This window comes from Chanos chanos, chromosome 14 (genome assembly GCF_902362185.1).
Source record: "Chanos chanos chromosome 14, fChaCha1.1, whole genome shotgun sequence".
Classification (NCBI taxonomy): domain Eukaryota; kingdom Metazoa; phylum Chordata; class Actinopteri; order Gonorynchiformes; family Chanidae; genus Chanos; species Chanos chanos.
The window spans coordinates 13,290,268-13,307,196 of record NC_044508.1 but is presented as its reverse complement, the minus strand read 5'-3'; the positions used below and the strand labels follow the sequence as shown (position 1 = coordinate 13,307,196).

Below are 16,929 nucleotides of genomic sequence, written 5' to 3'. Positions count from 1 at the left end.
CTGACAGAAATATAGAGATATCAAAAGTGGCAAACCAAAGCAAAAACAGAGGGTAAGATCTGAATGCACTACTACCTTAAACACCAAATCACACTAAGACCTGGGCCAGAACATGAGTCCACTTCACTGATTTACTGAAAAAAAAATCCACTTATTTGGCATAGTAAAGGCATCAAACAAAGTATTTGCACTGGAATAGAGCAAATATAGATGTCTAATGCATAGAACAAAGCACTAAAAGAAAGGGGTTGCATAACGCAAAAATCGAAATTGCATTTTTTTTAACTACCATCCATTTATTTGGATGTATTTAGACTTTGCTGACCATATATACCATCTGCTTATCTGACAAATAATACACAGAAACATAAATACAATGCCATCGCATTTTAGCTATATTAGCAAAGACAGGATTTTTTTTGTGTGTTTGTTTATGTTTACATTTTATTCTGACTTGCTATTACGAAATGACATATAATCATCGGAATGGATGAATTAGAGATATGAAGCATTATTTTATACACTGTTATGATTATGGAATTATCCCTCGTTCAATCTCTTCCGTTTCCATCAATACATAAAAAAATGTTTCTGGCACATCTGCATTACTCCACCAACGGTCCTTGAAATTCTGCAGATTCTTGTCAATATCTGTGATGAGTCAACGACAGAGAGTCTTCTACAGAGTGAAAGATACCTTGAAAAGTGTGAATTCCTCATGGTGTGGAAATGTGAGAGACTCTGCAAGAAGTGAAACGCAGGCCCAGAGAACCTCACCGCAAAACGTTGCGCCTTTCGCGCATATGCAAAAAAAACGTCAACTCGACGAGGCCCCAGAAAGTGTTAACCTTCGCGACGCTTCTTAGCCAAGAGCGTGGTGAACTTTTCAAACGGTGATGAACAACAGCGATGCACGTTTGGGTGACTCAACCTTCCACTTCGTACTTATGCAACACACTGTATGCAACACACTGTAAAAGCAGTCCTTTGGGGTGGATGGGTATTGTCATTGATATGACGTGCAGTAATAAGCTTTTCATACTTACTGAGCTTTACTCAGCTATGGGTGACGGTTTTGCGTTTGTGCAATCTCCGCTCGTAGGCAATATAAATACATGGTTTGCCAGACGTCGATAGTCGATTTGTGGACATTTCTAAATTTCCTACATTTTTTTGTGGGCCCTTTCCCTAACTTTCCTGACAGTGTAGTTTTGCAGTGTGCACTTCACTGGGACCATCATGCCCTCCTGAGCTCGTTCTGCACATCCAGGTCACATTCAGTTTAAAAAAAAAAAAAAAAAAAAATCCCTCAATAATTCATCAGACACTAGAGCAGCCTATCAGTACTATCCTTTATCCCCTTGAGGGGCGGGGTCAGCAGGGTTAACACATGGTGACAGCGAATGACAACAGCCTTTAAGCGTTGCTACAACGAGGTAAAAAAAAAGAAGAATGAACCAAGGAAGGTTCCAGTGACAGTGAAAACGGTTTCTTGACTCAAACAAGATTCTGTCATTGGCTGAGCCTCTCTGTGACAGACACAGAGGGGATCCTATGCTATTTATTAGACTAACGAGTGTTGACGGAACACATGGACAGCCTGGGGCCATACTCCTCTCAACACAGTTCGCTGCTCCTGTCAAAACTCAGAACCTGCTGCCTTCATGACCCTAAGGTCAACAGCCGCCCTAGGCTCTCTGGCAACGTACATCTCTCCCTCTCTTTCCTTCTACCATCTCCCTCTCTCTAGTGCTGTTGTCTATCACAGAGACAAGTGAAACCTCAAAACAAACATACAATACAAGCTAAAGACCAAGGGCCTGCAGTGATCAAAGGGTTGACTAACAAACTCAAGTGAAGAACACATATCTTTACGCACGCGCGCGCACACACACACACACACACACACACACAGATAGACAGACAGACAGATGAGGCAATAAATCCATACTATAAAAAAAGGAAGAAAAAAAAAAAAACAGCGCTATAGGACATGGCCCTTTTAGGGGGCATTAAAAGGGCATGGTTGCCAGGCAGCTGTGATATCCTGCAGTGGCATGGATACAGACAGGCATTAAGTACCAGGCAATGAATTTGCCTTTTGGCATGGGAGCAAATACACTGATATCTAACCTCCCAGATATGGTGATAATGCCAAGCAGCCTGCAAAGTGAACGCACACATGCTGACATGTGCATGCTCACACACACACACACACACACACACACACACACACACACACACACACACACACACACACACACTCACACACAAACACACACAGGCTCCCACAGACTCACAGTTCTGTCTGGCTATGTACTATTACTTCTCTGCTGGCTGGAAGTGCAGGTCCAGCCTGAACTAACTGGGAAACCTCTTTCATAGTCCTCAGCTGTGTTTACCTCTAACCAGCTCTTTCATTTCTGTGTCTGATATCCCATAATGCATTCACCCTTTGATTTCATTTCAGCTTAAATCAGTATAAGTCATTAGAAGACCAGATACCAGTTGTGCTTATGTGCCCTACTGCATTCATTAGCCTTCTTCTGACATAGTTTGTTGGGCTGCTTGGTTGATCTTTATGATTTACGGAGGTTCATGCCACTGTGACACACAGTGATTTTGGACCTACTCTCTAGTGTTACCACCACTTCAACACTGTATATTACAGACTAGTTTATCTCAGTGCACATAAATCACTAAGGCCTCAAGTTCACTGTGCAGCAAACACGGTGAAAACATGGCAAACATGGTTAATGACCATGGTAAAATTATCTATAATTAACTACATTTTTGAACACTAAGACACAGGTTTATGGATATTTTGATTATTGATTATTTTTGAACACTATTGATCATTTTTGAACACTACTAATAATTGGAGTACTCTTGATCATTTTTTACGACAAAGGATTTTTTCGGCTAGAAATCTGCCATAATTGAAGTTCTTCGTTTTCATTAGTGTTAAAACTGACTGGAAATCATAAATAGAACGTCTGAATCATATGGGGTCAGGAACATCCATCTGTTTTGCGATGGGACAGGTGTAATGAAAAATAGCTGATCCGCACAGCAATAAAACTTATCATCAACCAGAGAGATTCAGCCTACAATATCTTCTTTTCTCATTTTCATGTGACTAATGGCATGTTTTAACGCCAACAAGAAAACAGGTGCGATACTGGTTGTTCTATCTGGTGCCACCATTTTTGGCCCCCTCATTTCTTATATTTAGCATTTCATTTGTCTTTATTTTTAACTGACTTTCTCTCAGCTATGTTACGCCCGCGTCTCCCGAAAACTCCTTAAAACGACAGCTTTTACATTTAAAGTCACATTTTTACGTTTACGTTGCGCCAGTGTAACTCCACATTATAAAACGCAGGAGGAGGCTACAAAACCCCGTCACACGGTTCTCTGTGAGAGGACCGTGGAGGTTCTCCATCACACACTTCTTTTCATTCTGTGTTCCACTCCCCACACTGGCTGGGGGATTTGAGGCACTCAGAAAGACTTAATCAAATTATCTTCATAAATATTTATTCTAGTCGACTCTATTTACCGGGCAAACTAATAACTTCTGTCACTTTTTCCCCCGCCGGCTGATGCGCAGTAATGTGAAATTGATCCCTTGTCGGACCCGGACAACGGGATTATGTTTCAGGCACGGCAGCGGAGGTGACGATACCTTTCCGCTATACTGAGAGATAAGCACAAATGGATTGAATAAAATAAAAAAGACAGAGGACTCGTGTAAACGTTTATTTCGTGACCTTCTACAGCTTCAAGAAGATTTGGAAGTTCTTTAAAAAATACTTCTTAAAAGATTTTAAAGTAATTCATAGCGGTTTGCTATATACGCAGTCACGAACTCTGCTATGCATTCAAACGTTTACATATGGTAAAATCTCATACCTCGTTACTTCTGCGTCTACACGTCACAATTTACGCAACGTGAATGTTGTTTTAACTGTAAGCCGCTTCTCAGAAACGCAACCACCTGAGACCGACGACATAGCGAAACACATCAAACGACATAGACTTGTGCATTTACAACACAAAACACTTAAATATTTACATAAGAGCAAAGAGACCCTCCAAGACAGGTAAACGTGCCCTGAAAGTGACCTATCGCACCATCCCTGAAGGGCAAAATCACATATACATACATGACAGATGGGACAAAAATGTTTACACTTGCAACGACCTTTGTTTGTATGAAAAAGTGGATGCATGTAGCCTGCATTGTTTGAGATATGGATTCTGTCAGGCGATTCAAGTTGAATATCAAGGCAAATTGGAAATGCAGCGCTTTGAAATTCACATTTAATAAGCGTTTAAGCAGAATGTACGTACTGATGTTCTTTTACCCAATTTATCCGCACCATATTATGCCAATTGTTTAGTTATGGTAAATCTTGCTTTAACACTGATAAATAGCACTTGTGTTTGCCAACTGGTCTCACAGTTGGATGTTGCCACATACACACATACACACACACACACACACACACACGTATTGTCTCACTTAATTACTGAATGAGGCTTGGACTGGTGGTGTACTAAAACGGGATGATGGAGGTGAAGACCACAGAGAGAGCTTTCAGAGAAAGGACATTTCCCAAGTTCTCCAACAACAGAGTCTCTGAATGGATTCCTTAATTACAACTCTCAAACAACCCCCAAATTAGGAACAAGGGAGGAGTAAAAAAGAGCACTGTTTCTCTCAGAATGTTCCATCAAAGGGACTTCAATGACTTTTTGTGAATGTGTCCTGTTTAACAGATGGACATTGATTACTTAGTCACAGTTTGGTAACCACACGATACAGTCACAGCTTGGAGACTGGAGAGAGCTAGTCACTTTGTGTGTGTGTTTGTGCGTGTGTGTGTGTGTGTGTGCGTGCGTGAGTGTAAAAGAGAAGGAGACAGTCAAGTGATAAGGCTGGCACCTCACTGCGTTTGATAGCTAATGGATAAAATTCTCTGTGGCTCAAATCCCGACTGTGACACCTTTACCTGTGACACCTTTACCTGTGACACCTTTGCCAACTCCATCTCTCATTACACCTGCAGACACCTGAGCAGCTCTACTCTGGTGACAAAGAGATGCCTGACATGTATGTGTGTGTGTGCGTGTGTGTGTGTGTGTGTGTGTGTATAACTGTGTCACACACTTCCTTCTCTATTTGATCCTGTCATGTGACCCTGTCTGTCACCTTTCTCGCCTTGTGCCGTGCATTATTTAATACGGTTTTGGGCAAGGTAGACAGAGAGAAGATTGCCCAGCCCCTTGTCCGGTTGCCAATCTATACGCACATCACCCATCACACGTGATATCAGTAAACAACCGCACAAAACACTTGGAACAGTTGGAAAAAAAACCAGTGTGGTCGGGAGCTGCTATTGTAAGATGGAATTGGGAACTGATTTTTTTTTTTTCTTTTAATGGTTCTAACTCTCACATTCATTCGTTCTCGCTTGTTAACGTATGCAATGCTTTTGCGTAGCGTAAAACTCATTTATATTTTATTCTCTCCCATACTGGTAATCATGGCCAAACAGGCATGTAAACGCCCGACTCCCGAGGCCTGACCCTGTGAACGTTTAGTGATGGAAAAAACTCTCAGTCTGTCTGAGAAACCATCAGAGCACACCACTCTGGAGACACTGGTGTGATCTGCATTTCAAATTCGTAACACATACATACACACAAAGTGCCTTCATGAAGCGTAGCAGATGTCTTGGTATGTTCAGCTTGCGTTTGTTATTGACCAGAACTAAAGATCTGAGGAGTGTCGTGGTACGATTCGAGGATCGCAAGACACACGGGAGATGTTGACGTATTTAGTCTGAACAAAATAAATAAACAAATAAATAAACAAACATGTCACTTAGCAACACTTTAAAACACATATTTGTATATAGAGAAGTAGAAAAGAGAGCAAAAAAAAAAAAGTGACATTTTATAAAAGGGAAAAGCTAGATGAAGGAGTTGTGAAGACTTAACAGATATGGCCTCTTAACATCTTTTTTAAAAGCGACAAGAGACATACTTTGTGGCTCAGGCAAACGGTTTTGCAAAATGCCTCGCAAACATTGAGGTATAAATGTTACCACTTAAGAGTAAAGTGACTCATCAGCTCCTTGCAGTAGAGCAACAGGCCTTTAAAAGTCTTCCGAAAAATCAAGCAGCACATTTGGAGTGCAGGGCACGACGATTACGAGAGGACGGACTGAATGTTGGAAAGTTAAAAAGTGCATGCCAGTATAGCAACAATGTTCAATAAACAATATCTTGTAAAAACAATACACTGTTGCATAAACACGGCATATATATGGGCTGATGCCTTCTATCGTACTGACACAAAAGTAGCAAATGACCTCTTCATTGTCATCTGAACTATATTAACAAATGCAGAGTTCATGCCCTTCGCTGGTTGAGCAAACAGAAAGCGAGAAAAGGGCTTTTAAAACGCGGCACTAATTGAGCCGGAAGACTGACGGTTACCGCTGAGACTCCGCCCTCAGGGTCCACGGGCAGCAACCCTCAGGGAGAGGGGTGACGAAGGAACGCCTTTTTTCCAGATGAATCTACTCCAGGCTGTGCACTTTCATCTCTCTCTCTCTCTCTCTCTCTCTCTCTCTCTGTCGTCTACTGTGTTATAACCGGACTGCAAACCAGAGTGTTGGGCAAACACTGTAAATTCGCCTGGTTACGTGGGAGGAAGAGAGGTCATCTATATTTCATTCAGAATACGGTATGCAAGTGTCTCCAAGGGCACAGATCAAACATAAAGGCACGTAAAAGCTTTTTAACTTCCCATTTACAGTTAATTTTTAAAAATGCGAAGGGGAGGGATCAAGACGTCAGAGGACAAAAGAGGTCAGCCAGAGAGCCAAGGTGAAGTTCTTTATGATCAGCAGTAAAAAAAAAAAAAAAAAAAAAACTTAGCTAACTAATGTCAAAGCCATTTGCCCAGACTACTGTTCTATCCACAGCAATGCCTTGTTGTGCTTATTAGCATATAGAACCATATAACAAACACTACCAAATACCATTCTGGCTTACATAAATGTTCATCTAATTCAGTCAAATCCAGGAAATAGATGGCAGTGAGAGAATTAGTATGAGAACATCTCAAAATATCCAAACCCATTTACTCATTGTCCAAAACACTAACAACACACAAAAAAACATGCTTCAAGGTGTGTTGTGGCACTGTCCAGCCAAATCACTTTTCATGCCTCAGAGCCAGAATTTCAAATGTAGTCATGGTTTGTAAATGCCTTTGCTTCAGTAAGATGTTTGTACACTTTCAAAGTCTATCATACAGATGATTACCTACTTCAGAGCTCTCCTCTCACCCAAAATCAATAGACTATAAAAATCCTGCAAGCACAGCACGTGATTGACCTGACCCCACCAGCAGGGCAAGAGAAATTAGTGGCATTCAGATAAATGAGAAGTGAGTGGGGAACCTTCATCTGTGCACGTACCCTCTCTCTCTTCTGGAACAATCTTTTATTTCACTCCTTCATTCTCTGCCCACACATTTTCACATTTTGGCAAACAGTGTTGGGTCGCTAAGCCTAACTATGTGTGTGTGTGTGTGTGTGTGTGTGTGTGTGTGTGTGTGTGTGCACTATGTGTGCATGCACTTGTGTGTGTGTGTGTGTGTGTGTGTATGTGTGTGTGCACTATGTGTGCATGCGTTTGTGTGTGTGTGTGTGTGTGTGTGCGTGTGCCAATGCTGTCTGTGCGATGATGAGATGGCACCTTGACATAAGCCAATAGATTTGAAACTCTTGAATTTATTCTTTCTCACCGAACGATGAAAAACACAAAAAAGGTTATAACTTTAACTTAACAATAATTACCATGTGCAATAAATGAAATTCTTCCAACACCCTCAGGGACAAGTTTCATGGACAGCTGTACTGACAACCACAAAGACAGGGGGTCAGCAATTAACCCTTCTCCAACACACAAACTATTTTACAAGTTAATTAAATTTCAAACTCCAAACACTAATCAGCTAAACAACATTAGAGACTGAGAGAGCGCAAAAGTAAAATAAAACTTGTCTGTGCGTCATATTTGGAGCCTGCCATTCAGAAAGCATCATCGTTCTTTGAGGAACTGAACGCTAAAGCTAAAGGACAACCAGAGAGCCGGTCCACACGCCCCAGTGAACAAGTCAAAAATGGGCTTGCGCTAACAAGTCAATCTCCTAATAGAAGTAGGCGCCTACTCAGCACTTTGATGTAATTTGTCTACTTAAGTGTATCAGGGATGAAAGGTCCTGAACTACTGACCTCAAGGAGAATTTTGTTATTGTTAGGTCTCTTAATATGACCACAGGAAGAGCAGCAGGAGTCATTGTTAGTGGTCTGTTAGTGGTCTCTTTTGGGTAAGTATTCCTAATGCCACCCCATTGTGTTTCTCTGTGTTTTCGTCCTTAATTAAACACACAAACCATTGTTGCCATGGTATTACAGGTTGTCCTGAAAGAGGTCAACTTAATCTTGATCTGTATGGGATTTTAAATGGGCAGTGAACTTGAGACTCAGGAGATAAGAATTCTCTCTAAACTGAGAGAAACTTTTGTGTTTTTTGGTGTTGTGGTACAAGGAAGGGCACATACAGACACACACACACTCACACTTACACATAAAGACTACCAGCCACATATGTATTCAAACATACACCAGCACACATGCACACAAACACCACTTCACTCCTTGCAGCAATGGAGCCCAAGGCAGAATGCTGGTGTGTGTACATGTGTGTGTGTTTGTGCATGTACATTGACCTATGTGTGGTATGAGTAAGGGTATATATGATCTTGACAGTGGGGGGAGGGGGGGGGGTCGTACCAAAGAGCTCGACAGATAATGAGGGGTCATGCCCATCATACCCCCCCCCCCACCCCATGCTAGCTTTAGTGCCCACGCTTGACGATTACTCTGTTTTGACACTCCTCTGGGCATGCTCGTTAACCAACGCCTAAACAGAGCTGATTCACTCGGACAGGTCATCGCTGCGCTTTCGCAGAGCAAGAGCAGGAACACGCTGGGTCCACACAGCCCGGCTTTAAAACACACACTAACCAACCAGCCCGTTTCTACAAAAAAAAAAAAATCCTTTCAAAACCCACATTACGGTTCCAAACGTCTTTTTTTTTTTTTTTTGGTTTTTATCTTTGCTTCTTTAATTTACTTATTTTTAATTAGGTTTTTTTTAGATCTCTTATATGGCCTATTTCAACTGTGTCTCTTCAGAAATTTGAGTAGAACAGAACTACACATTCATGAACACTCAGCTGAGGTCCACGCTGATTGATTTGGTAGACTTCCTTGTCCAGTTTGTGACGGAAAAATTACCGTTAACAGCCAGAAATGACAAAAACAAAAACAACAACACATAAACGACTGACACTGACAGCCTGTGACACTTCAACATAAAGACCTTAATGAGACGAGGTGTTTGGCTGACTCACGTTAGAGCGGCATTCAAACGTTGCTGCAGCACCGAATGCAAATAAATGTTTATTGTTATCAGCATTTAAAGTTTCATAAGGTTCCAAAGTGCGTGTTGTTCGGTGGTCCGACGTCAGCTCCTTCACAAAAAGAAAGCGCAATTTAAAAAGTTAAGAGGCCAAGGAAGTCAGCTAGAACTCTGGAATGTGGGTACAGGCCTGCTCATTCCTGGAGCGCAGCACAAAGAAAAAAAAAAACCCAAGTCTGATTCAATGCAATTAAATGAGAGACAGTCCAGCTACACAGAGTACTGCAAACTTGGCAATGGCTGTCAGTCTTTTTTTTTTTTTTTTTTTTTTTTTAAAGGCCTCTCTGATGGGTTTGGGATGAAAACAAATGAGACTTATGTAACAATGACATGTCACTCTCTCCCTGTTCAGCCATAGAAGAGTACTGACTAAGGCAAACAAAATTGCTTTGATGTTTCTGAACCTACAGAGTTTGGCCGCTGCGCTGACTTCATGTCGCGGCAACTGTGTGAATGGGCTCCCGACCAGTGCGGTGGCCTAGAGGAGGGAAAAAAAAAAAACACCCCCCCCCCCCCACCCCCCCACCAGCTCCCGAATATCACCTGGGGAGGAGGGTCTGTGTCCCTCAGAATCAGGCAGGGGTCACAGAGAGTGGGCTATTGATTTTGTAATCCCAGCTGTAATTCAGTGAGCGGGAGCTGAAAATCGAGGCTGTTCTGTGCTTCTCTGAGCGGAAGATTATGGCAGAGCAGCTGTGACTGGGTCCGGGCTATGAAACCTGGTGCGTTATACAAGCCTAACGTCACGTTGAAAAACAATGCATCTCAAAGGCAAAAAACAGAGGCCAAGAGCAGCTGGATGGGGAAAAAAGGTCAGCTCAAGTTAATCAGCCACAATCAGCTTCAGCTGGCACACACGTGTGTGTGTGTGTGTGTGTGTGTGTGTGTGTGTGTGTGTGTATGTGTGTGTGTGTGTGTGTGTGTGTTCTATCAGAGAGCGAGGGGGGGGGGGGCGTTGCTGCACTCAAAAGCTGGTAACTGTGCAAAACAAACAAATACTGAAAATTAAACCATGGCTCTCTGTACAGCCATGTGATTATAGCCAGTACACAAGCATGCATTATAATATTACAAAAAGATGCAACAGTGCATTTCTTTTTTTTTTTTTCTTTTGAAGCCTCCCTTTGTCGTCTAGGAAGAGTTTTAGAGATGAAGAACGTAGACGACATATCTATTGAGGCAATAAAAATACAACTTTATCCACATTTCTCACTACACTATCTTGTAGAGTCAGACAAATGTGGGTTCTCAGATAACTGTACAGAATCTCTGTGCACTGATAAAAAACACACATATGCAAGTCTATACACACACACACACACACACACACACACACACACACACACACACACACACACACACACATCTCTATGCAGATGTTTCTGATTAAGCAAAAAGAGAGACACTTAGCCTGCCCTTCTGTTTGACCTCGACAGGAATGGCTGCTCAGCCATGACTGCTCACCTACTAATACTGTGTTTTCTCCTCCAGGGTTGCACAGGTGTGTATAAATTTTTCACGTCCTACTGACAAAAGCTTTCAGAATCCCTTTTTCCCCTGAACTTGTACCACTCACAAGGATTCTTTTACAAAGATATGCACTTATTCTATATTTTATTTAGTTATGGTTTACCTGCCACTTCAAAAGGTTTGTGAGAAGCGCGGCCTTTAATAAATGAGCTTTGGAGAAGAGTAAAAAAGAGAGACACAGAGAGAGAGGGTTTGTTTATTTGTTTGTTTATCTGTCTGTATGCTCCCCCACCACCCCCCTCCTCCTCCTCCTGCTGACAAAAAAAACCCCCCAAAACAAAACAAACAAACAAAAAAAACACGTTTCTTCTCAAGGCGCCGTATCGCTAACCCTGCCTCCATTTGCAGATGTCAGGGGTGTGGATCATCGTTTCTGACTCAAAACAAAAGCAGACCCACTCCTGGCTGATACCTGACCTTCCAGCAGTTCGGCACTCTCGTTCTCTCTACAGCTCTGCTCTTACCTCCCTGTCAGGGCTTAGCCTACAGGAGCACAATACAGCCCTGTCAAGCCACTCAAACAGCTCTTCTACACACACACACACACACACACACACACACACACACGCACACACACGCCGACTGAAAATAATTGCTGACCTTTATTCACGGCTTTTGTCAGACGTAACCACAGTTAAGGGGAACCTCCTGTACGGGGAAGGGAAACGCGAAACGGAGTTTCGCTGAAATTATGAATGGATCTATTTTGGGATGTTACGAAGACTGAAATCTCACCTATGTCTCTCAGGGCCTTTCCCAGTTAACAGTGAAGGTCCCTGAGATAAGAGACGTGGTTAAGAAACGGTTTCTGAGAAACGGGAGCGGCAGGAATGTTCCAGGGATGTTCCATGATTGTCTCATTAAAACAGTAATCGAAATCGACAAAAAAATGGCTGATGAAAAATCATGGTATTTTTCAAGCTAAAAAAAACCCAAAACAAAACAAAGCAAAAAAAAAAACAAAAAAAACAACCAAGAAATATATTGAATTGAAACAAATTCCTGTAAGCTTGTCAAATTATATCGTAACATGAATTTTGGACAATTTATGGATACCCAGCTATGAATGTGAATCTAAAACCAAACCTTCTCACTTTCATTATTAGCATGAAAGAAAAGCCATGGAAATTTTATTGTTGCTCCTAAAAAAAGATCTTCACTAGTCTGCTAGAGTTGCACTACATCAAGTAAAAATAGAGGAAATGGCATTAAGTAACACAAAACTTTCTTCGGCCCCCAGGCTTCCAGACTAAAATATCACTACCATCTCCAAAATTCAAACCACACGTAGTAAGATAAAATGAACCGGTTTTCCTGGCTCTAATTCTGTCTCTCATAATATTCTTCTGGAATTTTTAGCTGGGTTACTAGTAATACTAGTAGAGTTTCATGTTTGGTGTTTACAGGAAAGGTTCCCCATAATCCTTCTTTTGATGTGAAGTCTTTTAATATGAGTAATATAATGCTTTTAATATCTCCTTAAAGCAACTGTTAGTTAATACGCTGCATTTTCGCTAGGTGGGTGGTTTTCAGGAGAGCGTTGGAGACAGGGAGCATAACCGAGTTGAGCGAGTTAGCGAGGAAGGCCGGCTCAGCTGTGGCAGTGCAGTCATGCCTCTTTAGAAAAACGGTAAAGAAAAGTAGGCAGGTGAAAATTGCAGACAATTCTAAAATTCAGTTTCCAGCCCTGTGTTCAATATTTTTGATCAGTGGGTTTTAGCGGCTGCCTCATCCTGTCTACGTGTTCCGCTGAGAGAGCCGGGCAGTTATCGAAACATCTGAATGATGGCGTGGGAGAGAAAATAACCATGGATGTCTTTGGGTAGTGGTCACGACGATGACGACGACGATGATGATGATGATGATGCTGATTTTGGAGGTGGGGGTGCTGTTGTTGATGAGGTTGATGATAAGAAGGAACAAGAGGTGTCTGACTGTAAACATGGTACTTGTGATTCCGCACCCTGTATTTTTGTTTGTGCTGCCACTGGCCTTAGGGGTTAGTAAAACATTCCTCTATGTATCTATCCACCTTAATGGTGTTTACCGAAGCAGTGGAAGCTAGTCCAGGTCATTCTCTACTGTAATGAAACCAGCTAACCCTGAAAACAGACTGCGCTAGGGAACAGGGGGGAACTAAAACACTCAGTTCATGAAGAAAAAAAACTCCATTCATTTCACAACATTTGCTACTATGACTCCTGAGGACCTTGACTGTGTTTACCAAGGAGACCTCCTGCAAATCTCACCCGTGATCTGTTTCCTCAACAGCTAGCACAGACGGCTGTTCCAAATGCTCTGGCATTGATTCACAATGTGCTGGCCTACATTGAATTGTGTGTCAATCTATTTAGTAAAGTGCCCTAGGCCTAAACTTAGCAGTGGCTGTAACTTCATTTATTATCTATTAATGATATGGGTCGCTTTATTTTAAACTCATAACACTTTCCAAAAATGAGAAATGACTTGTGTCACACTTACACAGTGTTGCATATTTTTAAAATCTCAGGTGACACTTAAGTTGTTGCTTTAATTGAGACCAATGTGGATGATCAATATGATTTAAGGCCCTGTTTGCTAATATATACTTTCACACTTTCACATTTATATTATTTTCCATTTGTAAAATCACAAATAAGACTAATGACCAGTATGCCTCAATTACCCTGATGAAACACTAAATCATCCTACTGGCTTTTCACAAGCTAAAAATAAGTCTTTAGTAAAGAATGAAAAGGCCTTGGTGTGGATGGCTAGAGAAAGTTGAGTGTGGCTCAGATGGCTTCAGCTGTTGGTGGTTACACACAATAAGAAGAGAGTAATAGAATCGGGCAGTGATGTGAGTTTGGCCCACCTGTGGAGGACGAGGCTTATATGGGGAGCTGCTCTCTAGGTCTGCCAGAATACTGGTCAGTGAATCAATCTCCGCATCCAAACTGGAACGCCGCTCTTCCAGAGTCTTTGTCGGCCCCTTCATCTGGATAAAACATGCACATGGGCACGCACACACGCACGCGCGCACACACACACACACACACACACACATAAACACAGACATACACAAAGAACAGTTAAAACAGTGTCCTCTTCACCAACTAAGATCTGTCTTTCCAGATGTTTTTTTTTCTTCCTTTGTGACATCACGTTCCTTCCTCACATATGATTGGATGACTTTCAGTTCATGTTTAGTCCTTTCTAGTCTCAGAAAACATTAGAATTCCTCACATGCCTGTGAGCATGTTTTTCACCTTGGATTTAAACTGTCCTCAGAAAGAGAATGCTGGTATCAACACAAGAGACATGTCTGGGAAGAAAGCAACCGTACCTATGAAGTCATAAAAAAAAGCAAAAAGGAAAAAGTACACAAGACAGCTCATCTGATGATTTCATCTCTCTTCACTCTTCATCTTGCTATCTCTAAAAGCATGCTCTTCCTTTGTGTTTCCAACACTCAGAGTTCACCTGTTCTGAAAATAGAAAAAAAAAAAAAAAAAACTCACACCCAACTGTTTGACTTCAGACCCCCTTTTTTGAAAAACGAGCTTTTGTTGCTGGAGAAAAAGCTGAAGGTCTCAGCTAAACACGCCCCTAAACACGTTCATAGAGCATCTCAGCATTGGGTTAAGCGTAACTAAATTAACAACAACAAAAAAAAAAAACGAAGCTGACCACATATTAATCAAAAAAAGAGAGAAAACTGGTGGTTTACAAACAAAGAATGATGGGACTGAATGCAATTCTGATGACAGGTGGCGATAATTCTGCAAAAGAAGAAAAACACAACCGAGAGGGAAAAAAAAACCCCAACAAAGAATGATGTGGATGAAAGGGTTACAGTGTTAGTGGATGGCATGTAGTGATTTAGCAGAGGTCTTCATTCACTCACTCATTCATTCATTTATTCATTCATGGCTAAACTACACTATTAAATTGTGCTAAGCTAGGATTCAAGGAGAAGGTCCGGACTTAACATGTGCTGTATTCACATTAAGAGACGGCCTTAAGGACTTTTTATACCGGTAGGTTTGGGAGACAAAATGTTTATAATGGTATGACCTGCATGAAAGTAGTTTACATAAAAACACCAGGGTGAATGGAGGGGAGTTCAGCAGAGTGCAGTATTTTTATAGTTATCTCATGACAGCGTAACATGAAGGGGGAGGTTGTTCATTTCTCTTCATAGTTTGATGTCACTGATTTATTTAAGTCAATCAATTAATCTAATTTGATCTACATAAAACTCTCTTAGCTCTTCTGAAAAGCACCTCTGTTTGTTTTCAGTATGACATGTGTGTTGAGTCCTAAAGATAATCAAACGATGTACAGAACAAACTGTATCTGCGCCATGCAGTCAGACTGGGGGAAAAATAACAATAAAAAAAGCCAGTGAGTACTACGTTCTTCTCATTCAGAGCTTTAGCCTTCTAGAATATTCTGTATGCCTGTATCAAGAAATCAGACACAGTCCTTAATTTCAAGGACTCCTTTCATTATTTTTGCCTGCTTACATAATTTCATTTGTTTGTCCCCACGTTAAAATTGACACGCACCTGCTGGTCATAACTATTCGAATAACTTGCTGATACCTTACGTTGAGACGGACTTCATGCTGAAATAAACTTGAAATTTGAGGGGCAGAAGAAAAAGAAGGATGAAGAGAGAGAAGAAGATGTGAGAGTGAAAGGACTTGGAGACACCGGCCCTGACAGAATATTGTTTTTTTCATCAAAAGGGGGCACCTCAACTTTTTTTTTTTTCTTTTTTGGTCGCTTCTAAAATTTGAGGTCTGTTAAAGTACACTCTGTCTCTTTCTTTCTCTCTCTCTCATTTTCTCTTCTTCTATGAATCTTTTTCTCCTTTTTTTCTGTCACCAGACACATCTCAGCAGCTCCAGTGAGGAGACCTTTTCAAAGACTCTGTTTTATCACAGTATTTCTCTGATTTGGTGAGGAATGATGGTAAGACAAGGAAAGGGTTTGAGTTACTAGTATGGGTGAGCCTGGGTAAGAGACAACGGACTTTTTTTCTCTCGCTAAATTATTTACACATAATTGAAGGGGACAGGGACTTTCCCCATATCTTTTTTTTTTTTTTTTTCGTAGTTGAAAATAATATGCTGATTAATTCTGTTTGTCTCTGATATATCTCAGCTACATTACTCCCACTGAAAACCCACTGATTTGCACATAAAGCATGCAAATGTATGTAAAAACCCCAAATGCAAAAGTCAGCACTGAATCAATATAAGTAAATATAGTTTGCTAAGTGTGCATTATATCCGTACACGACAAAAAAGTTCCAAAACAGAATCGTAAAAAAGCAAATCCCCATTCACTCTCACCACTTCCTTCCTGTGTAAACTTTTATTAGACCCTGACTGGGGGGAAAAGAGAACCTGAATTGGGAAAAAAAAAAAAAATTGTTGCACGAAATAATTAGACATACAGTAAGTAAGAACACTCTTTCTCTTCCCTAAAGTTCCAGGGAATTTCTCTCAATGTAATGACTGCTATATTTTTAGTCTGGCGAGCTACAACCGCCACAGCGCGGGGGCCGTTGAGGGAACGCCGGCAGACCAGGAGAAACGAAGGCCCAGATCACTAACTGTATCTCATTCTAATGTGATCTGTTTGGATTACCTGTCACAACTCATTACACCGCTCACTGCCGCTGTGCAACTGCTGAAAACATCACAGGCAATCAGGAGGGGAAGGGGGTGGCGTGGGGGTTGGGGGGGGGCAAAGCCGAGCCACTAATGGCATGTCTCAAATGAACAAAAGCAAACAGTCAGAGCGATTCTATACAGTCACAATGGGGAGACAGAATGCA

The 16,929-nt window shown here is 41.4% G+C and overlaps 1 protein-coding gene across 1 annotated transcript in view; it reads right to left on the bottom strand.

The window, feature by feature from the left end:
* Positions 1-16,929, bottom strand: part of lpp (LIM domain containing preferred translocation partner in lipoma) — a 142,804-nt gene that overhangs the window by 55,508 nt on the left and 70,367 nt on the right. The window contains exon 6 of the mRNA XM_030791371.1: positions 13,955-14,077. Within this exon, the coding sequence (XP_030647231.1) occupies positions 13,955-14,077 (123 nt within the window). The remainder of the gene's footprint in view (positions 1-13,954; positions 14,078-16,929) is intronic.